Below are 24,128 nucleotides of genomic sequence, written 5' to 3'. Positions count from 1 at the left end.
CTTCTTGGGCTTTTAAGTCAAGCCTGATTTTAGGCTGGTCTAACCGAATCCCAACACTCAAAATTTTTATCTGTTCAAATTTTGTAGGCAAAAAGCATAAAACTCCCCTCAAGTATTAAGAATTAGCATTTTACCCCTTTGAACTACAAAATCGAGTAAGTCAATCCCTCAACTATCAGAAATGATCAATTTGACCCCTTGGCAGTCTTTTCCGGCAACAAATGGAGCACTTGAGTTTACTTTCTAATATAATTCCATAACTACCCTTGCACTATGACCGTTGTAGCCCTGTTTGTAAATTGAATCCAAAATTTCTTCTTCCTTCTCCAACTGCAACTGCTCTCTCCAAGTGCAGAAAAAAAATCTTCATCAAAGTTGGAGAAGTTAAGTTCAGATGGTGTATAATATATATATATGTGTGTGTGTGTGTGTGTGTGTGTATTATCATATATATATATATATATATATATATTATCAAGAAGAACAGCAAGTTGGACACCGGATCAACCGGTTCTCATTGCACTCCAGGCATCTCTTCAACTGTTCTTCGTCTTCGTCGTAAACCTTTCTGCTTCCACTACAATTCAAGCACGAAATGAACCTGGCATCCCCACAGCCTTCGTAGACAAACCCAAGTTCTTGAATCGGAAGCCCACTAAGAATTTTGGCCTATTCACGAACTCATGAAGCTGTTTGATCACATCAGCACCTCCAATGTACTTCCCTCAGACGAACACTTGTGGCAAAGTCATATTCTTTTTGCCCAAAACACTCTGCAACTCTTTCCTATAAGCTGAATCCATGGAAATGTCACGGTCGTCGATGAAAACCCTAAATCCCCTCAATATCATCCTCACAGCACAGCAATCCTCATACGTCCTTCGAATTCCCCTCAAACTGGTGAAATAGACGACACTTCAATCTTCAGTACCCGGCAATCGAATTAGAGGGTTGGTCGTGAACGAAGAAACCCTAGAATCAGATTCGATCAATTTGGTGGGATTCAATTTGGTAGGCGATTGTAATTGCGATTGCGATTCATCCAGAACTGATGTTGGGGATTTGGTGGATTCGAATATGCTGCAGAGTTTTTTCACTAATTGCTTGAGGGTATTGATGGTATTTCACAATTTTTATTTTATTTGTTTTTTTTAAATGTTAATTATAATGGGCATTTTTGTAAATGTACAATACCAGTACCGAAAATGAGCCGGAAAGGACAGCCAGGGGTGAAACTGATCATTTCTGATAGTTGAGGGATTGACTTGCTTGATTTTGTAGTTCAAGGGGGTAAAATGCTAATTCTTAATACTTGAGGGGGTTTTTATGCTTTTTTGCCAATTTTGTATTCGAGTGGTCAGATGTTTAGGCCCAAATGGTGGGTTCAAACTTCATAATAAACTGTATAAACTTCACAATAGGTGGACTGTTCTCCAGACCCAAATATTTGATTGATTCATTCTTCTGTTGGACTTGGAAGGCCCATAAGACATTGGAACCATCCTCAAGATCCCCTCTTCTTCTTCGGTTTTGCCTAGTAATTTTTTTTTTTTTTTTTTTTTTTTTTTTTTCATTGGTAAGAATTCACACATTCACTTTGTTCCTTTGCAAATTCGAATTTTTACCACTCACTTTAAGAATTAAATGAAATACCACTGAATCACAAGGCCCTAGATGAATTTTGCCTCGCTTGAAGATCCTTATTGAGATTATTCATTACATGTTTATTATTTAATTTTAAAACTATTAGTCCTTTACATTATTTTAATTTGTATGACACCAAATTCAGAGACGTAAACATGCCTATACTACATTTTAAATTTTAGATGAACTGTGCCCATAAACAAAGTTCATAGGAGGTAAATACAATGGAATTTTAGAATCTTTTATATTTGTGTGGAGATTATGAATAATGGAGGTAAAAACAAGGTATTGTGTTTTTATCTCCCGATTTGAAATCAAGATCAATGATCTACCTTAGAAGCCCTTTTGACGGAAAAGATAGTCACTTTTATCCTCACTAATGAAATCAAGCCACTTTTATCCTCACTAATGAAATCAAGGATGTCAATGATCTTCTTTGGCGACAGCTTTGATCGAAAAGATAGCACATTTATCCTCACTAATGAAAAAAGAAAGAATATAAAGTTTTCAAGATTGGACGATGACAATTTGAGAGAGCCCGGGCATTAATTTTATAATTTTAAGAGAAAATCGAGTTTGACAAATCTAAGAATATGTATGGACTAATGAATATTTGATGTAAAATGCAAATTGTAAACGTAATATAAAAAAGAGAGGTTTATCTGATCAAGTTTTTTTATTTTTTTTTATTTCTTTATGGATTTGTACACCAAATTTGGTTTCTTCAAGCCCATCAACCATGGTGTATCTACCAGAGCTGTAAATTCCTTCAACTTGGCACAGCAACTTACAGCAACACAAAGATAAAGCTGCCAATCCTTTTGGACAATGAACATGTGGGTTTATTTGAATATCTCCTGTTCAGCACCCAACCCAAATTCAAGAATTTTTTTGGTAAGAAATCTCTAGAAAGTGTAGTATTTTTTCTTTAAAATATTAAATTATTCATGTATTGTCCATATATGTGTGTCAACTTCAATTTCATATAATCGAACATACCTCATTTTATTTTAAACTAAAAGACCTAGAAAGAGTAAAAAATTTATTGTTGTAGTGTTATAATCAGAAGTTGATTATGCAGAAAACACCTTTAAACTATGTTTACAGTGCATATCACATTCCTCACGTTCAAAAAATATCTTTAAAATTTCAATTTGGTACAAATAAGTTCTTAACAAATTTAAACCTGTATATATATATATATATATATATATATATATATATATATATTGTAGATCTTCGAATGCAGGTCCTTGCCTTCAATAGGAGGGAAATAATGATCATATCATCTAGGCCTAGGCTAATGTCAATTGATTTTCATTTTTGCAAAAAAAAAAAAAAAAATGATTTTCATTTAATTTTTTAATGAACCTCTATTTTCATCAATGACGTGATTTCTTTTATAGTGTTTATAAATATTTTGTATATGATCTTTATTGACTAATCGGTTTTTGGGAGTGTAAAATAATAATCTTCTTTTGGAGGTCACTTGGATTCGAAAAGACATCAAGCTTGGAGGAGAAAATTCTTGCTAGCTAGGTGATTAATTTTATAATTTTTTTTGGAAAAAATTGAGTTTGACAAATCTAAGACCAGGTGTGGACCAATGAATAGAGGATAGGTTTTTTCATTCTAAAAACAGGTATGGACTCAATTTCAAATGTAATACTAAAAGGGGCTAGGATTTTTATTTTTTATTTTTTATTTTTTATTTTTTATTTTATGGTATGGTTTAGTTGTAAGATTTATTATTATTATTATTTTTTTTCTTTTGGAAAGGTCATGTCTTAGTTGTAAATTGTAAATATTATTTTTCATTTAAAGAAATTTTTTTATTATTTTTTTAATTTTTTAAATCTTTTCTGGATTCACCGAGCCACTTTGGAACAATCCCTAAGTTTGAAAAACTAGTTTTCGCGTATTTATTTATTTATTCGGTGTATCAGGTTTTTTTGTTTGTTTGGGTTTTTTTATTTTTATTTTTTATTTTTAAAACGTAATCAAATATTACAAAGATTATGAGAAAAGATCCCTGTGAAATTCATCCAACAACCATAAAGGCCACACTTGTTACTCCAAATCACCTATCCATTGACTAAGAGCCCATTTATCCGTCTTATCATTCTCATGTGTAGCTCTGTTGCATAATTTTGAGCACGAAACTAACTTAAACCACAAGTTTTGAAGAATTAAGCAATGGATATTTTGAACAATGAGTGAACATAAAAGGTCTATAGGGATAAGGTTAACCACTGATTGATAATCACACTCAACATCCGCATTTGAAAATCCCCACTAATCAAGAAGTTTCAGACCATCCCAGAGCACTAAAACCTCTGTAACTTCTGTTCTGCTCACATCTTGATAAAATACTGTAGCCACCTTAATGCTTTTATGTTAATCATTCATATCTGTATTGTGCAGATACACGATGTTGATGAAAGCAGGTAATCTTTCGTTACTAATTTAATCAGCAACTCTATGTTTCGATAATAATCCATCATACTTCTTTATCATTTTCTTGCAGCTTCCTTATACGTCTAATTATCTTTCCTTATAGGCTTCTCCAATCAGAGTATCTCCTGTTCTGCACCAAACAAAATTCATTTGCCAGACACCTTTCTCCATTTTTCCAGAAAACCAATAAATTTTCCGGTAAGATTTCTTGTTTTTGTTCTTTCTTTCTTAATTTTTTTTTTAGTTTATGTGTTGTAACAATTGCTGTGTTTTTATAGATGGTGTAGGTCTTCTGAATTATCTTTACACCGTTTACTTTTTCTTTTCGTATTTCAAGCAGATGCACAATATTGTCAAAGCAAATTTATAAAAAGCATCTAGGCTAATTAATGTCAATTGATTTTTTATTTAATTTTTAATGTACCTCTCTCGTTAATGATGGTAATTTTTTATTTAATATTGTGTTTGATTTATTATTATTATTTATTTTATTTATTTATTTATTTTTGTATTTCTTATTTGTGCTTTTATTTTTAGAGTATTTGTTTTTTTTATTTTTTATAATGTAATAGTTTACAATATAAGTTAACGGAGGCTAATGTTAACGAAATAATGTGTTTTGCATCACTTTAGTGGAGCCCAAGTACATATTATACACTGGATCAGACGTGGCCAAACCAAGACCTTTCATCACTGAACTGCTGGGGACTGTAGGGTTAGGAAGGGGGATTCACGCTCTGCTGTTCCTAACCCTACAATCCCCAACAGTTTAGTGCTTAATGCCGTATTTGGCTTGGCATAAGAAAAAAAAGTCAACAAACGGCACAGTAAACTTAACGTGCCAACTATAAACCAAAAAAAAATTAAACAAAAAAAAAAGAAAGAAAATACCAAAAAGGAAAAGCAAAGCAAACCGTGGCAAGAGAAGAACCTAGAATCACGGCACAACAATCCAAGGTCGGCGAAGATCGCGACCAACAAACCCGCTGAATTTTGACTTTCCTTCCTTTGTTTGAAACCCAGAGAATTTAGGATTATTTGGCCGCCTCTTTTTCGTTTTCTTTTCTTTTTAGGGTTCGTGTTTTGTTTAGTTGGTTTGGTTTAGGGTTAACTTTTGTATTGGTTACCTGTATTTGTGTTTTTTTTTATTTTTTTTTTATTTTTTTTTCATATAAAAATTTACAATATAAGTTAACAGAGGCGAATGTTAACGAAATAATGTGTTTTGCATCATTTTAGTGGAGCACACGTACATATTATAAACTGGATCAAACGTGGCTAAACTAAGGCCTTTCATCACTGAACTGTTAGGGACTGCAGGGTTAGGAACAGCAGGGGATTCGCGCTTGTGCTGTTCCTAACCCTGCAGTCCCTAGCAGTTTAGTACCTAATGCTGTGTTTGGCTAGGCACAAGAAAAAAAAGTCAACAAACGGCACAGTAAACTTAACATGCCAACTGTAAACCAAAAAAAAAAAAAAAATACCAAAAAGGAAAAGCGAAGCAAACCGTGGTCAGAGAAGAACCCAGAATCACAGAGGAATTTGACGGCATAGCAAACTAAGGCCGGCGAAGATCGCAACCAACAAACCCGCTGAATTTTGACTTTTCTTTCTTTGTTTGAAACCCAGAGAATTTAGGGTTCTTTGGCCGCCTCTTTTTCGTTTTTTTTTTTTTTTCTTTTTAGGGTTCGTGTTTTGTTTGGTTGGTTTGGTTTAGGGCTAACTTTTGTATTGGTTAGCTTTTATTATTAGAGTAATCGTGTTTTTTTATTTTTTTTATGTAATAATTTACAATATAAGTTAACGGAGGCGAATGTTAACGGAATAATGTGTTTTGTATCATTTTAGTGGAGCCCACGTACATATTATAAACTGGATCAGACGTGGCCAAACCAAGGCCTTTCATCACTGAACTGCTGGGGGCTGTAAGGCTAGGAACAACATGGGCGTGAATCCCCTGCTGTTCTTAACCCTGCAGTCCCCAACAGTTTAGTGCCTAATGCCGTGTTTGGCTTGGCACAAGAAAAAAAGGTCAACAAACGGCACAGTAAACTTAACGTGCCAACTGTAAACTAAAAACAAAAAACAAAAAAAAAAAAGAAAAAAAAAAAAGAAAGAAAATACCAAAAAGGAAAAGCGAAGCAAACCGTGGCCAGAGAAGAACCCAGAATCACAGTGCAGGAATTTGACGGCACAGTAAACCAAGGCCGACGAAGATTACGACCAACAAACCCGCTGAATTTTGACTTTCCTTTCTTTGTTCGAAACCCAGGGAATTTAGGATTTTTTGGCCGCCTCTTTTTCGTTTTCTTTTCTTTTTAGGGTTTGTGTTTTGTTTAGTTGGTTTGGTTTAGGGCTAACTTTTGTATTGGTTAGCTTTTATTTTTAGAGTATTTTTTATTTTTTATTTTGATATATATATATATATATATATATATATATATATAATAATTTACAATATAAGTTAACGGAGGCGAATGTTAACGTAATAATGTGTTTTGCATCATTTTAGTGGAGAGTCCACGTACATATTATAAACTGGATCAGACATGACCAAACCAAGGCCATTCATCACTGAACTGCTAGGGACTGCAAGGTTAAGAACAACAGGGGATTTGTGCCCGCTGCTTTTCCTAACCTTGCAGTCCCCAGCAGTTTAGTGCCTATTGTCGTATTTGGCTTGGCACAAGAAAAAAAGGTCAACAAACGCCACAGTAAACTTAACGTGCCAAATGTAAACAAAAAAAAAAAAAAACAAAAAAGAAAGAAAATACCAAAAAGAAAAAGCGAAGCAAATGATGCGACCTGAGCGTGTGCACAAAATAATGCACCACACTTTGGTTTTGGAAATGGTATCAAGCGGGCATCATAGTTTACATTTATAAACCGCTAGGCACTTATATTATGTAGTATGAAGTGAGAAGGGATCGAACCCAAGAGACCTTTGGCTTGGATTCAAATAAGACAGTTGGTTTTAACAAGTGATTACCATAAGAGAGATAAAGAGAGAATAAAATAGATGGTTGGTTGATTAAGCTAGTGAACAATTAAATTAAAATGCAATGAAAATAAACTAAGTTAGAGTTAGGGGTTTAAGAGATAGAAGAAAATTCTTAGGGTTTATTGGAAGTACCACTAAGTTCATGCAATTAACTACTTGCTTTCCATTAATGGGGAGAACATTGTTGTAATTAAAATGTAGCTACAATCAATGGCACAATTTGCATATGTAAGCATGATCATCCAATTCATTTGTAATGCATTGCCTACCTAACCAACAAGTAAACTACGTGTAGGACAACACACCAATCTTGAGGCTTAACCTATCTCACCAATCCACAAATGCATCCAATGAGAGCACACATCAATGTGATAACACAAATTTCAATCATGATGATGGATTTATTAATCAAGTGTAGATTGTCTACATAATGACAAGTAAACTAGGGTGTAGTACAACCTATCAAGACAAAACCATAACCAAACAAATCCATTGACCATTTGCATATAATCCACAATCAAGAAGATGATACAAATTGCATATAATAAGTGTGGAATATCAATTTCAAGTATGAATTGTCTAATCATAACACAACCCATCAAGAATAAAGTATAAACCATCAAACTAGTTAACAGTTGCATCCATTAAATACCATGTCATGGTCTTCAATTATAATTCTCAATTAATAACACATAGACATGAAATTAACATAGAGAATTAATGAAATAATTAATCTTTAACATCTAATCATGAGTATAAACCCTAGATTAATCACACATAGACATGCAACCAAAGATAGAGAAATAATGGAAGGTTTAATTAACATAAATCTTGGAACATCCAAGTATGAAATCACAAGACCACAACATCAACTACAACAATATATTAATCTCCCCAGAAATAGAAATTGCAAAGGTTTAGATTACAAGAGACTTAGGGCTTAACCAAGCCCTAAGTGGAGAGCTAGCCTATCATGGTTGTGGTAGTCAAGGTATCAACAAGATCCACCTCTATGCTTTGCTCCTTCTTCTTCTTCTTTGATGCTCAAGAGAGATGAGTGTGTAGATATTCTTCCAAACTTGTGCCTCCACTCTTCCCTCTCTTCTCACCCTAGCCTGTTCTCTCGAGAGAACGTGATATCTCGGTACAGAAAAAATAAAACTTAATAATTAAAAATAATAAAACTCTTTCCTAAATAAAATAAAAACTAACTCTCAACTAATGGTTTACTAGGCCTTAAGTAATAACCCTATTAAAGCCAAATAGTTCACAAAATAAGCCCAAACAATAAGAAAATCCTATAATGTTGCCAAGTCCTAGGGGATTGATTTCCCAGAGTTGGAAATTTCCTTTAAGTCATATTTAGCTTCATTTTGGCCCTGAGCTCATTGGTTTGCTTCTTCATCTTTGGGAACATCATCAAAGGCCTGAGATTGACCGCTTTTGAAGAATAAACACACTATACGAGCAATGGGCTGCGACCTCCTTTTTGTCATTTTCTGAGCTTTTCTGAATATTTTTGCTTGACTCCAAAAAGGCTTTAGTGAACCAAAATTAGCTCATTTTAACTTTATTACCGTGAAATACACATAAACATAAATTAGGACAAAAACATGAAATTAAGATAGATACAAAGACTGAAATACCCTAACTTAGGTGCTGAAATGTGCAACATTTAAGCAGTTATCGGCAAAAATGAAGCAAACCATGGCCAAAGAAGAACCCAGAATCACGGCGCAGGAATTTGACAGCATAACAAACCAAGGCCGGCGAAGATCGCGACCAACAAACCCGCTGGATTTTGACTTTCCTTTCTTTGTTTGAAACCCAGAGAATTTAGGGTTTTTGGCCGCCTCTTTTTCGTTTTCTTTTCTTTTTAGGGTTCGTATTTTGTTTGGTTGGTTTGGTTTAGGGCTAACTTTTGTATTGGTTAGCATTTATTTTTAGAGTATTTTTTTTTAATTTTTTTTATTTTATGTAATAATTTACAATATAAGTTAACGGAGGCGAATGTTAACGGAATAACGTGTTTTGCATCACTTTAATAGAGCCCACATACATATTATAAACTGGATCAGACGTGGCCAAACCAAAGACCTTTCATCACTGAACTGCTGGGGACTGCAGGGTTAGGAACAACGGGGGATTGGGCGCGAATGCCCCGCTGTTCCTAACCCTGCAATCCCCAGCAGTTTAGTGCCTATTGCCTTATTTGGCTTGGCATAAGAAAAAAAGGTCAACAAATGGCACTGGAAACTTAACGTGCCAGTTGTAAACCAAAAAAAAAAAGTAACATAAAAAAGAAAGAAAATACCAAAAAGGAAAAGCGAAGCAAACCGTGGCAAGAGAAGAACCCAGAATCATGGCGGAGGAATTTGACGGCACAGCAAACCAAGGCCGGCGAAGATTGCGACCAGCAAACCCGCTGGATTTTGATTTTCCTTTCTTTGTTCGAAACCCAGATAATTTAGGGTTCTTTGGCCGTCTCTTTTTCATTTTCTTTTCTTTTTAGAGTTCGTGTTTTGTTTGGTTGGTTTGGTTTAGGGCTAACTTTTGTATTGGTTTGCTTTTATTTTTAAATTATTATTATTATTATTATTATTATTATTATTATTATTATTATTTTATGTAATAATTTACAATATAAGTTAACAGAGGTGAATGTTAACGGAATTGCATCATTTTAGTGGAGCCCACGTACATATTATAAACTGGATCAGACGTGGCCAAACGAAGGCCTTTCATCACTGAACTGCTAGAGACTGCATTGTTAGGAACAGCAGGGGATTCGCGCCTGAATCCCCTGCTGTTCCTAACCCTGCAGTTCAGTGCCTAATGCCATGTTTGGCTTGACACAAGAAAAAAAGGTCAACAAACGGCATAGTAAATTTAACGTGCCAACTGTAAACCAAAAAAAAAAACAAAAAAACAAAAAAAACAAAAAAAAGAAAGAAAATACCAAAAAGGAAAAGCGAAGCAAACCATGGCCACAGAAGAATCCAGAATCACGGCGCAGAAATTTAACGGCACAGCAAACCAGGGCCGGCGAAGATCGCGACCAACAAACCCGCTGAATTTTAACTTTCCTTTCTTTGTTCGAAACCTAGAGAATTTAGGGTTCTTTGCCGCCTCTTTTTCGTTTTCTTTTCTTTTTAGGGTTCATGTTTTATTTTGTTGGTTTGGTTTAGGGCTAGCTTTTGTATTGGTTAGCTTATATTTTTAAAGCATTTTTTTTTTTTTATATGTAATAATTTACAATATAAGTTAACGGAGGCGAATGTTAACGGAATAATGTGTTTTGCATCATTTTAGTGGAGCCCACGTACATATTATAAATTGGATCAGACGTGGTCAAACCAAGGCCTTTCATCACTGAACTGCTAGGGACTGCAGGGTTAGGAACAACAGGGGATTCGCTCCCAAATGTCTCAACTCACAATTCGAAATCATGGGTGTCAAACTTTATTGGGAGCACTTTTGAGCGAAAAGATAGCACTTTTATTCCCATTAATGTAATCAAGAATGTCAATGATTTTTTTTTGGCGACAGCCTTGACCCAAACGATAGCACCTTTATCCTCACTAATGAATAAAAGGGAGGAAAATTGGTGCAGGAAGTGTCAAAAGTTGTCTGAGAGAGTCCCTTGCATTAATTTTATAATTTGAAGAAGAAATTGAGTGACAAATCTAAGAAGAAAAAAACTTGTCTACTCACCGGTGAATAGGTATCCCTACTAATCACTAATAGCTTAGGTAGTCAGCAGGATGTCATACTCATGAATAGTTATCCAATTTTTTTTTTTTTTTTTTTTTGTCATGTTTTAGTTGTAAGAATTATTATATATTTTGTTTTGAAAGGTCATACTTTGATTGTAAGTTGTAAAAATTAAATTGTATTTTTAAAATTTGTTTTATTATTATAATTTTTTTTCTTGGATATGAAGGGCAGGTTTCTCTTGGAATTTTGTTATTACAAAATGATAAGGATCATCTTACAAAAAGAAAAAAATAAAAGAAAAAATAAATTAGAAAAGTTCATAGTCTTTCACTTTCCGGTACTGCTTAACTTGACAACACTTAATCTGTGTATGTACATTATAAAATTTTGATATAATCTTTATTAAAGTCCTTTATATTATTTAATTTGTATGACATTCATGTCTCTTTACTAGTGTTTTAAGTTTTGAATCTATGACTATAAATTTTGGTCAAATTTTAAACTTTCCTAAACTACACCTTAAATTTTGGATTACAGAGACAAAAAAAAGATGGTGCCTTTAGCCGTTCAAATTTGATTTGTTACTCAAATGGCATCACCAAAACATTTAACAAACACTCAGTTAAGGATGATTAAACCTATGACAATTCACTGCGTCGACTTAATCAGTGAAAAGGATGATTTACCTTTCTTATTTTTAAAACTTTGTATTACAAAATGACTATGTTAAGGATGATTATTTTTCCTACAAAACGAAAGAGAAAAAAATACAAAATTTTAAACAAGAAAAGTTCATACAGGTGAGTTTCGTGTAGCTTGAGGATCCTTATACAGTGTATTAATTTCCATGACATGCAACTATCACTCTTCCCAAATTAAATCAAGAGCACAAAAAATATATATATACAAAACAATATACTAAATCAATAAGTAATATAAGAAATATAGGCACATCTAGAAATAGAAAAAAATTACATACCATATATATCATTCAATTCGAAAGTGCAAAAAGAAAAATTTTAAGAAGTAAAAGAAAAAAATTAGAAATTTTCTTATAAATGTAAAAAATAAAATAAAAATTCACTATATTTTATAGTTGGGGGACCAAGCTAGGGGCATGTGTCCGGGCACATACCGACTCCACCCTGCTTACCTTGCTTGTATCAAAATAAATTATGAATCCCTGACACAATTTTAGAAAATGTCACATTCTAAGTTGAAACTAGAAAGTTGAAAGGGAGTAACAATGAGTAACAATGAGTTATCTCAGACAAAAAGGTTGGTCCACCTACTCATAAAATTGCTGAAACAATGTATTATACCAAAAAAAATTTTAGTTCACCTATTTATAAAATTGCTGATATCGAGATGAAATCTATACAGTTTTTGAGATTGTAAAATATTACAAGGGGAATTACATAATTAAAATATTACACGGGGAATTACATAATTCTTCTAGAGAGTAGAAGTTGAAAAGGTAGAGAATCTTTTAAAGTCTATAAATATTTACCCTAAATATTTAGGGGAGAGTTCCTGAAATTAATTTTAACCGTTTGTCTAAACACTGATTATATATATATAAATCTCGTTTGTAACATAGAGTTATTATTACTTGAATTTCACTTTTGTTACAAAGTTTAGCTAGCCATATTAATCAAATTCAAAATAGAAACTACATCTATGTTTTCTGATTATTTATTTATTATTATTTTTTCTCAGACACTCTCACCGACCGAGTTATAATCACTTCAATTTCATTTTTTTACTAAGTTTAACTAGTCATATTAATCAAATGCAAAATGAAAACTAGATATATGTTTTGGGATTATTTATTTATTATTATTTTTTCTCAACACTCTCACCAGCAAAGATGAAGAACAGAGGTGTCACCAACTAAGAATAACCGGAAAAATATTGCCTCAATCATGACAATAAGGGGTGTGTATATATATTTGACCAATCAATTAAAAATTCAAATAGTTTAATCCATCTATATAAAAACAAAAAATAAAAATTAGAGAATATATGGATTAGCATAGCCATTATATTTAAGATGGAATACCTACATATATTATTAAACTTTGTTAAGAAACTTGTACGTTCCGTTAAATTGTCCAAGTTAGTAGCATGATTCGTATTTGTGTATACGTGATTTGTAATCTATTTTTAAAGGTCCATATGATATAACCGATTCGTTTTACCGCGTATAGCAACGGATACCATAATTAGTAGTACAAACTCTCCAAGCAAGTATGAGATTTTATTTTGGAACCAATCCATTATTGATTAAGATTGCATAAAGTCCATCTATATGTACGGGGATTATTTCTAATCTCACCTAATTAATTAATAGCAGTGTCTCTTCAGGTGAAGGGTAGTGTGTAGAAAGACCCTCCCCCAACGAAGCAAAAGACTTGCATATTTTACTCTGACGGATACTGGTAGGTTTTTTAATTTATATTTGTATTATTATTTTTATGGTTAAGGTAACTTAAAAATTTTACCATGTATCCTATCAATTTTGCAATACAATTTTAATGTTTGTTTCTATGTTCAAAAAACTTGTTATAAAATTTTTGAAAACAAAAATATAATAACATGTTTGTAAAAAAGTGTTGCAAGATTAAAAAACAAAATAGCAAGTTAAGAAAGGCTATTCAAATAAGTATTGTGTTGCTCAAGCAGAAGTGGTTGAGTTGCTCTTCATATTCAGGAGTCCTTAATCAAGAAAGAAAGAAAAATAATAATAAAGACTATTTAGATTATTTTTTTATACTGTTCACTTTACGGTTAAAAAAAATATACAGTACCATTTAAATCATAACAAAAGTTATCTTTCATGGTTTCACAAACACTATTTTCACTTATAACATAAAACACGAAACAAAATCGATTGTCAAACGAATTCTAAATAACTTACGTTCCCGCGGAGAGACCGTCTTTGTTTTGAAGCAACAAAAATGAAATAAGTAGACCTTTGCCCCAGCAAGGCCGCAATCTAAATAACGTAAAAAACGGAAAACACGTCTTCAGGCCCTGGACTGGGCAATCAGAATCATAAAATTCCAAGAAACTTCAACCTATTTTCTTTTGGGAATCAAAGTCAACCCAAACCCCAACCAAACCCAAAGAAAGGGCTGCTGAGTCGCAAGTCCTTCCATACATAACGAGACAGACCCTGACAAAGAAAAACCAAGCCAGCCTGACCCACACATCACAATAATTTTCTAAAATATGACTCCACAGCAGAGAAACTTCCTCTGACTTGAGCTCATTCAACACACAACATTAAAAATTTCTTCATGTTCTTGCCACCTCTCTTCCATAGACCAGCACACCACACAAGCACCTTCCTCACCTCCTTTGAAAGCAGCCACCGTCTCTGATTTCTTCAATTACCCACTAGTCTCAATTCTATATATATACATGTCCATATCTCTTCATTCCTCAAACACAACATATGCAAAAACATCGATACTAGTAGTACTCATTTTCATTCTTTCTTTCTATATACTTACATATATTTGCCATGTGTTCCTACAATTTAAACCACTTCCCAGTTGAGAACATATCACTAAACCCTATTCAACTTGCTGTCCTCATTTTTGGAATGATTGATTTCTTCTTGTTCCACATAGTTTTTAACAAGAATGAAAGAATTTTCGAGTTTTTTTCAAGATCCAGGTCTTTTATTCAATCCCAACTTGTTGGTTCATTTGATGATTTGAAAGTTCAAGCTGAGGAGAAGAACCAGGAGTTGGAGGTTTCAAACCAGCCTTCCTCAGAAGATGGGAATCTATGCAGAGTCGATGTCGAGACGGTGATGCAAAGACTGGGACTTGTTTGCCATCCCGAAGGTGAGAAGATTGAAGAGGGGTTGAGTTCTGATAACCTTTTTGACCTGTTTGAAGAGAAGGAGCCAAGCTTGGAGGAGGTGAAGGAAGCTTTTGATGTGTTTGATGAGAACAGAGATGGGTTTGTTGATGCAAGGGAATTGCAGAGAGTTCTGTGTGTTCTGGGCTTTAAAGATGGGTTGGAGATGGAGAACTGCAGGAAAATGATAGGGGTTTTCGACGAAAATGGAGACGGGAGGATAGATTTCAATGAATTTGTTAAATTTATGGAGAACAGCTTTTGCTGAATTATTATTCTTTTTGGAGGCGTGAGATTTATAAGAAGTCAAATTCGTTATATTCCTTTTTATACATCTTTGTTGCTTCTGTTATGAAATAAGTATATATTTTCTTCTTCTTCTTCAAAAGTAGGGACTTGAGAAAGAGTGCTTTGGTTTTGAAATTAGTTGGTGAAGAACGCTTCTAATTTCAAAACCATTCCAAAAGATAGAATTGTAGTTCAAGTTGTATATCTAATCTCTGTGCCCCCTGTTAAAGCTCATTAATCAAAAGTGTCTGGCTGTTTGGGAATGTTAACATGAATTTTGAATCATAATTCCTAGCAGATGACTTCACATGATTCATTTTAGAGAGTAAAAGTAGAACCAAATTGATCTTCTTTTTTTTTTTTTGTTTTTTGATAAGTAGAACCAAATCAATCTTTAACACTTCCAATATAATTAGAACTCAACGGATGAACCAGCTAAATCGAACCAAACCGAATACGGGTAATAAAATCTATCAACCTATAATTAAAATCAAATATGCATATGTATAACAATATAAATATTATGAGTTCAATTCGAATTGATTCGATTTTTGTGACATCCAAACAATGAAACGAATCGATCCTAACAGTTCCACTAATTTGGAACATGAGCCAAACCTTTAATATACATAACTGAATCAAATTGTTTGATTTGGATTGGTTCGAATCAAATTGATGGTTTCGACTTTCAACTGTAAAATATTTTGAAGAACTAATATGAATTAAGACAACTACCCTAGCCCCTCCCCCCCACCCACCCATAAATAAAATAATGAAAAGAAGATCTTCCTGTCTAATGAAATCACTTTAAATTTTAGTATATAGATTCCTCAAGGAAGAGGGTGAAAAGAAAAACATGTAATACAACAAGTGACATCAGTACCACTGGGATTTTATATGAAAAATTGACATTATTAGAAGTGGGATTTCCTATTCTTCCTTGGTGGTATTCGATACCACCCAACAATGAAATGCAATTTCTTTGTTTGAACTTCCGAAAAAAAAAGAGTGTAATTTCTTTCCAAATAACATAGTTCACGGCGAAGATTGTGTACCTTGATAGCATGCAACTTGAAGCGTGTAAATACAACATTAAGATTTTTGGGGAGGAGATCATATCATCCGGGCTGATGACCCAATGGTTCCTCTTGGAAGTGAATCTTGTGAATTCCCATCGGTTCCTCTTGGAAGTGAAATCCTTGTAAATTGCATTAAACTTATTCCATGCAAGAAAAAACCATGGCTATTTAACATTTGGCATCCCTTCTGTCAAACTTCTCTTGTCACATTACCATGTATGAGATAAGTGAGCAGAGTCTGATGGAAAATGTAGGCTGCCTAGCTCATAAAAGAACTAAAAGCCACAGATTCAGCTGCAGGAATTGGAAAACTCTTCCATGTGGGCAAATCCTGATTCAAGAGTTCATAGACACGTGCGCATATGAGTACGTATATCATCAGCTGGCAATGTTTCCACCGGACCTTGTAGAAGAAATTTTCAGGTAACGCAGGTCCGTAGAAGATTAAGCCCCTTGCTATAGTTTCATGACCTGAGAAAATACAGTTCGTAACAATTCTTTAATCAAGAAAATAACTAAAAGTAAAAAATCCATGATTTGAGGAATATCTGATTTGAAGAACTTACATATGTCTAGGTGGCTAGGGACATCCTCAAAATGAGCTTATTATCTTTGAGCTGCCATGGAGGCTGAATTGTTGCGACTGACCTCTCTGTTCCATAGCTGAAATTTCCTCCACTACCCATTACATGACCAAAAAGCATCAATACATCACCAATAATCTGCACATGAACAGCATCCATCACGAAAACAATGAAAGCGGTTGACATCTCTTATTATTATTTCCCTGTTTGTGACCTTTGAGATAAATTTCATAGCAGAGTGGCAGTCATCGCACATCCTAAGGTTCTTAATCACTCGGATTGGTGCTTCTGGAGGTGTTTTCATGAGGGCATATGCTATGGCCAACTTCTCACTATGAAAACTAAGATAATCTTCCTTCTGTTCCTCCTCCACATCATGCATTACAGCAGCAATATCTGGCACATACCCTAATGGTTTTATCTTGGCCAACAATTCCCTTACCTTATCACGAATTTGACTAGCCTCTGGATGTTTATTGTCATCAGAAGCAAAAACATGAGTATTATTTCTTATCTCTGTCCAACTTGTCCCTGGTTCTTTCTTTATGTTCATTTTTCTCATTAACTTCCTGATCTTAACAACTCCATCCCACCTCTTTTCCTTGGCATGCATATTAGACAAAAGGATATAAGTTCCCACATCATCAGGATCCATCTGTAAGACAAATTCTGCAACTTGCTTCCCTAAACCATAATTCCGATGTACTTGACAAGCACTAACCAAAGTACGCCAAGCAACCACGTCCCATTTCACTGGAGTAAGCCTCATGAAATTCAAAGCTTCATCAAGTAGTCCAGCCTTACTCAGAAGCCCAACAATACAGGTATAGTGCTTCAGTCCAGGTTCAATGCCCATTTGTTTCATTAAATTGTGCAAATAATAAAACCCTTCTTGTACTCGACCCAAGTGTCCACAAGCAGAAAGAACCCCAACAAAAGTTACATAGTTAGGATGCTCTTCTGCAGCTAACATGTCGTAAAATATCGCCAACGCTTCTTTACCGAGCCCATGATGAGAGTATCCAGATATCATTGCGTTCCAAGTAATGGAGTCTCGAAATCTCAAATGTGTAAATACTTTACTTGCAGCTTCTATGTTTCCACTCTTCGAGTACATACTGATCAAAGCATTCCCCACAATTATATAATCCTTAAACCCCGACTTCTGGACACGTGCATGTAATGAACTCCCATATCCCACTGCCGATAGACCAGCACTAGAGTTCAACAATACAGCAAAGGTATATTCATTTGGAACTATATTCTCAATTTCAAGTTCCATTTCTATGAATAGTTTCAATGCTTCCTCGAAGCACCCATTTTGTAAATAAGCCGCCAATATTGCCGTCCAGGAGACCACATTTCGAGTTTGCAACCCGTCAAAAACTTTCCTTGCAATTGAAACCTTACCACATTTCCCATACATGTCTATAATCGCACTAGTAACAAATAAATCAAACTGAACATTACTCCTCAGCATATGGTTGTGAACTTGCAAACCCAGTTTCAAATCTTTAAGACGAGTGCAAAGGCCAAAAACATTCACATAAGTGACATTGTCCCACGCCACAGATTCAGCCACCATCCTACCCAAAACTTCAAATGCTTCATTCAAATACCCATGATCCAGAAACGCATTTATAATGGAGTTGTAAGTAAAAATGTCTGATCCAGGCACTGAATTCAAAACCCTCATAGCCCCGCCAACATCTGCACACAACGAGTACATGTATATAAGCGCATTCTTTACGTACTGATGAAACACCAATCCAGACTTCAATACAAACCCATGAAACTGCCAGCCCTCTTTGAGTGATCCTCTATTAGAACAAGAAGAAAGAACTGTCGCTAATATGTACTCATTCGGCTTCAAATAATCCACTGAAATCATAGTTCTGAACAATCTGAGAACTTCCAAAGCAAACCCATTATGGAAATACCCTGCCATCAAAGCGCTCCATGAAACTACATTTCGTATGCGCATTCTATCAAACAGTTGGCGAGCAATCAAAACATGGCCACATTTCATGTAAGAATTGATCAAGGAATTGTTTTCAATCACATGGTCTGGTGAGGCTTGATTGGTAACAATCAACTGGGCATGAATTACTCTACCAAGCTTCAGGTTTTTGGTGTCAGCTGATAGTTTCAAGTACTTGGTGACGTCCTCGAGAAAGGAGGGAACTTGGTTTAGTTTGAGCAGAGAAGACAGGTCTTTGTTGAGAAGAGCGTGGAAGTTTGATGGAGGTTTTAGGGTGGGCATTGGTATGAACTTGTTGTATAATCACCGTTGATGTGATTGTATCTAATTCAAATTGAACAAAGCATATCACTTGTTGACCCGAATGTCTCCTCCTCCACTTCTTTTTGTTTTTTGGCATCATGCTTTTTAGTTTTTATTGATGACATGGCACAATGCTATAGCTAGATTGAAAATTAAATAAATAAAGGAAAAATATTAAAATATATATATATATATATTTTTCCTAATTAGTACTCACCCACACATACCTCCACTGAGGTTCGAACCCCTGCCCTCCCTTTGAGAATTAGGGATTTGGTACCGCTAGACCACAGACCTGTTAGTATTAAAATATTTTTTTATATAAATTATATATATTTATTTTTATTTTTTGATATTTTGTAATATATATATATATATATGCGCTAAAGATATGTTCTATGTGACTAATGAACCAACCATTTATGGTTGCTTAAATTGTGAAGTTTCTCATTTTTTCTATTTTCGTGTGTTTTTCAAATTTTCTAAATTTAGTTAATTTTTGTACCTCGTTTTGTGTGTTACACTGGCGTCGAAGGGCATTTTAGTCATTTTCTCGAGTCGAGGGTTCTAGAGATATATTTTTAGTCATGTTTAGTCATTTAGAGGTGGTGGTGTCATTCTAAAAATTTGTTCGAGGTCGGAACAATTTTCGGGTTCGGAGACTTCTCTTGGTTTTCTCATTTTAAGTAAGGGGCATTATGTACATTTCACTCATACATTCATATACAGGTATCTACATAGTTGGGAAGAAATTTTGGAGAACAGAGGAGGCATTACATTGAATGAGCAAGGGTAAGATTGAAACTTCACCAAAAGTATAAACCATTGGTGGCATGACAAGTGGCACCCTAAGGGCCAAGGCTTCAATTGTAAGACCAAACCCTCCTTTTCTTTCCCCTCAATTCGTGCATCTCGCTAGCTTCCTCCCCTTTCTTGGATTTGGGGAGATTAAAGAGTGTTTTTGGTGATGCCATAGAGAGAAAGTTGATGAGCTTGAAGAGGGTTCAAAATTTGGCGTAGCCTTAGGCCTTGTTTGGCTAACCACTTTAAGGTAAGGGTTTTCCTAATGTTTAAGTTTTGATTCAATTTGAGTAAATTTCTATTACTTTTGATATATGTTGTAAATCATGAAATTTGATATAAACTTGTTGAGTTGTGAATGTTTCTATATGTGTAACTCATGAGTTGTTTAAATCTTGAGTAGATGGCTTACTTAATTTTGTTATGTGAAAATTTTGAAAATTCTTGAACATGCCTTACTTAGGAAAAAGATATCCTTATTGTGTTGATCTTTTAAGTATGTCATGAATGTTACTTGACTCTTATATGATGAATTGATGATATTTTTGGTGCAATAGTGATGAACTTATGATTTGAGGTTAAAAATCATTACAATGCATACTATGGCATAAAAAGGGGATTTAGAGGTAATTTGAAAGGAAATTTTGTTTTATTTAAAAAATGAAGTTTCTTTAAGGAAAGGAACAGTTTTTTTTAAAAAAAATGAGTCGGATTTCGCGAGTCCGGGGCTATCTTGACCTAGAGGGAGCGCGGCCCGATTTAGGGCGTGAACAAGTTGATACTAGGTCCTTTAACGGTTGTCAAACATTGCCAAAAATGGAACCGGGGTTAGTTATCAATCTCGCCTCGATAAAGTCAATTAGTGGGTTTTCGAAAAGTGAAAGATGGGTCGGTATAGACCAGTTTGGGATGGGTGCATCATATTTCATATTATGCACATTATTTTGTAGAATTGTGTTATGTGCTGAGTTTGTTGCCTATAAGTTGTAAATGTTGTGTGGACTCCCATTGCATAATCTCAATTTCTTATCATTCCTTTATGTGTTACGTGGCTTAATAGAGTCCAAAATTAAAGCCTTAGGCAACTTCTACTGAGCTTTATGCTCACCCCTTTACTAATAACATTTTTCAGGTCATGGCAAAGAAGTGGCGGACGACAATCCACTACCAGTTTAGTCGGGTTGACGGATCTGGACTCTTTTGTTCTTAATGTGTATATTAACCCTTTTGTTGTAAATAATATTAGGGATCATTTTCTATCTTCCACATGGTTGGAAATGGTCTTGAGACCATTCTCTTGTACTTTGTGGTCTCATTATGATTTCAATATTCATGTAAGGCCTCAAAGCCATATTTTTTATGTATGACGGATTTGCTTAATTTTAATGATGTATCGGACTCATGTATGGTCTTATTCTATTTAGTGCCACTTAGTAATGTTAGTTTCAACACTATATGGAAGATTTGAAACAGGTTTAGGCTTTGAGTAAGGTCACCAAGGGACTAAAGGAGTGCCCAAGTGCACAAGATCAATTTTAGACATTTTCTTAGCTGATTTTAAGGTTCTGGACATCTTGAACCGGTTCAGCCCCATTGAACTGGTTCAAGGGATGCATTTGGTTCACGTATGGGCTTACTGCCCATCTTGAACCGGTTCAGGATTCTTGAACCGGTTTGAGTCCTCCACTGTGTCATTTTTGCCTTGACAGTTTGACAGCTTTGACCACCAGACTTCAGACGGTCATAACTTCTTCGTTCCTAACCCAAATAGGTTCATTCTTGAGCCCATTTTCAAGGATTTTGAGTTACCTTTCCAATGAGACCAACGTCATCCTCAAATTCCATTCATGTTGAGAGTTATGGTTATTTTAGTGAAATAGTGTCAAAATTTGCCCTGAACCAGTAAGGGCGCTTTTGGGAATTCATATTCGGTGACCGTAGAACCTCACCGAGCATCATGGAATGACTAGAATAGTTGTTTTAAACCTCATTTGATTAGTTTAAGGATGGATTAGCCTCTCACATTGTAAAATGACCATTTTACCCCTGGTATGTTCTCAGGTTTGGTTAAGGACCCGGTTAGCGTTCCGGACCCCCGGTTTGGGTTGTTACATAAACTTTCTGTATTGGTTGCTAGTGCTTAATCTATACCTAAATTTCTTATGTGATTAATTGGATTACAAGTGTGTTTTTAGAAATTTGGAGACATTAGAATCAGATTAATCTAAATATATTTATAATTTTGAATTTTGCAGGGTTTGGTTTGTGACAGTATGATGCTAAGTTTCATATAGAATTACTAATGAACAGATGGTGCTAAAGACTCCAATGGAGTGATTCTGGAGAAAATAATTCATTACACAATCACTTGACTTTACGAATAGGTTTAGGCACAAATCTTCAATTCCTAATCCCTCACTTTTCAAATTTATAAAACAAGTAATAATGAAAACAGTATCACCATGGAATAAACAAGCATTTCAGTCCATTAAATAAGAGAATTTTCAACAAAACAAAAAGGAGTCACACTTACTGGTTACAAATGTGCTATTATTTCTACCAAAGATGCGTAAGTACCAATCAATACAGTTGATATATCCATAAGCACAACGACAATTATGATCAGGAATTCAAATCCAAGCCCACCGGAAATTTTCGAGTAGCAGAAGCATGGCAGCAAAATGAAGCGGTAACACTTAGAAAAGCTCCAACAAGTGACATGAGGTATCCGAAAAAAGGGAATGTCACGGCTACAACAATGGTGCTCATTACCAAGATGGTCCTGATCAGGATGAGGCTAAAGGGTCTCTTGTTGCAGTAACGATGAAGCCGGTTTTCAATAGCCTGCACAATTGGTTTAACCATCAATGCATACTTGCATATGGGAGTTACCAAGGTTGTACATATTGCCACTCTTGAACTAACTTTATCTGTTGGGAGATTCAATGTTATCTGTGATTGAAGGTCTAATCCGAACATTAAATACCCCAAAATCGCCATTGATGCATAACTGATGGTGCAAATGACAAACCATATGAGCAAAACCTACAATGTGAAAAAGCAGAGTAAAATTCAGTAACTTAAATCAGTTAAAACCACCTTAGAGTGAATTCAAAGACCTTGCTTTACCTTTGAGAATTGATGCTTTTTCTTCATAGAAGTGTAAAGAGTAGGGAAAACTGGATGAGCACAATAACAAAAGGCGTATAAGCTGCCAGCAATCGGAAGTCCATTCCAATTTAGAATCGTTCCCTTCTGGTTGAATCCGACGCCATCCAATGCACCAACCCACAAAATCGAGCCAAGGATGACAAGGGAAGCTAGAACTCCAGTGGCAGAGACATAAGAAAGAATGCTCATGTTGTCTAACCAAACAGTAGGCATTGTGATAAGGCCAACAATCACCATGAAGCTTTGTTTTCCACTTATTTTTAGCCCACCAATTTCAATTCCCACATGGGGTAACAAATTATCTAAATTATCCCCTTCTAGAATCAAGAAACCCGTCGCGACTAAGTAGAGCTCCGTGTTCATAAAAATTGATACCAAAAATCTGCCTTCTCTCCCAAATGCTCGGTCGCCAGTGTCAGGATAGGTTCTGATATTTGGATCCATATCCATGCATCTTTTAATCAGCAAGCCTGTGTAGAAGGCTGCAATGGCAACGACAAATAGAAGTATCAAGCTCAACCACCCTCCTGATGATAGCGCATATGGAACTGACAGAATTCTGATTCCTGAGAAGCCAATGGAGGTTGAATTTAGTTCTGTAATGATAAATTGAGTTTCTCAGCTCGGATTTTTATTTTTATTTTTTATGTTTCTTTCTACTAAGAGTATACAGATCTGAAATTCCAGTCTCAGCTTTTAAAACCTAGAAATCAACTTCCTTTAGTCTTGAAGGCAGGGGATAAACTTTGCAGGGGATAAAGTTATTTATAAGCTGCATGCATGTAGCATCCCGATTAAAGCTGAATGTAAAATAAGTTCACTATTTTGTATATATCTGTGTTTATTTATGTTAAAAAACCTTGATGGGAGATGAATAGGACTGTCAAGGGAACAAATTTGGAATGAAACACATTAATGCAATAACTTTTTTGTTATTATTATTATGGCTGTCATATGATGAAAATTCTACTATTCAAAATCATAATTTCTTTTGCCAGAGAACAAATTGAGCACTGGGGTTAATTTCTTCAGTCATCTTCAAATTAATTATGGCAGTCCCTGTTTCACATAAAACATGCACTACACAAGATGCAAATATTTATATTGTTCAAGGTGAATATTTGGCAAAAGATTTCACTATGTAAAAATCAAGAAATTACAAATTTCAATCCCCAATTGCCCTCTCTCTCTCACTCTCTAAATTGCAATTTTGCAGTAATTTCTAGTAA

The 24,128-nt window shown here is 34.7% G+C and overlaps 2 protein-coding genes, 1 long non-coding RNA gene and 2 pseudogenes across 3 annotated transcripts; 2 read left to right on the top strand and 3 right to left on the bottom strand.

The window, feature by feature from the left end:
- Positions 1 to 474: 474 nt before the first annotated feature.
- LOC132316182 (uncharacterized protein At5g39865-like) lies at positions 475 to 1,121 on the bottom strand (annotated as a pseudogene).
- A 12,959-nt stretch (positions 1,122 to 14,080) lies between these two features.
- LOC132315915 (probable calcium-binding protein CML46) lies at positions 14,081 to 15,080 on the top strand. Its single transcript, XM_059814360.1, has one exon. It carries the CDS (start codon positions 14,349 to 14,351, stop codon positions 14,958 to 14,960), a length of 612 nt encoding a protein of 203 aa, XP_059670343.1. The 5' UTR covers positions 14,081 to 14,348; the 3' UTR covers positions 14,961 to 15,080.
- A 750-nt stretch (positions 15,081 to 15,830) lies between these two features.
- On the bottom strand, positions 15,831 to 19,016 carry LOC132315914 (pentatricopeptide repeat-containing protein At5g39680-like). The gene is made up of 2 exons (XM_059814359.1): positions 16,626 to 19,016; positions 15,831 to 16,530 (listed from the first exon to the last, which is right to left on the bottom strand). Exon 1 carries the CDS (start codon positions 18,904 to 18,906, stop codon positions 16,771 to 16,773), a length of 2,136 nt encoding a protein of 711 aa, XP_059670342.1. The 5' UTR covers positions 18,907 to 19,016; the 3' UTR covers positions 15,831 to 16,530; positions 16,626 to 16,770.
- An 802-nt stretch (positions 19,017 to 19,818) lies between these two features.
- Positions 19,819 to 21,147, top strand: LOC132267429 (uncharacterized). The gene is made up of 2 exons (XR_009469008.1): positions 19,819 to 19,978; positions 20,861 to 21,147. It is a non-coding gene; the product is annotated as an uncharacterized LOC132267429 (long non-coding RNA).
- Positions 21,148 to 22,198: 1,051 nt separating this feature from the next.
- LOC132267428 (amino acid transporter AVT1I-like) lies at positions 22,199 to 23,364 on the bottom strand (annotated as a pseudogene).
- Positions 23,365 to 24,128: the final 764 nt, after the last annotated feature.

The sequence above is a fragment of the Cornus florida genome, unplaced genomic scaffold (assembly GCF_030987335.1).
Source record: "Cornus florida cultivar Cherokee Brave unplaced genomic scaffold, ASM3098733v1 CherokeeBrave_3.0.0_Hap2_Chr07, whole genome shotgun sequence".
In the NCBI taxonomy this organism is placed as follows: domain Eukaryota; kingdom Viridiplantae; phylum Streptophyta; class Magnoliopsida; order Cornales; family Cornaceae; genus Cornus; species Cornus florida.
This window is presented reverse-complemented; position numbering and strand designations above follow the sequence as displayed.

Excerpts from the sequence above, each read along its gene's own strand:
- LOC132315915 (XM_059814360.1), top strand. The coding sequence starts at position 14,349 with ATGTGTTCCTACAATTTAAACCACTTCCCAGTTGAGAACATATCACTA.
- LOC132315914 (XM_059814359.1), bottom strand. The coding sequence starts at position 18,906 with ATGCCCACCCTAAAACCTCCATCAAACTTCCACGCTCTTCTCAACAAA.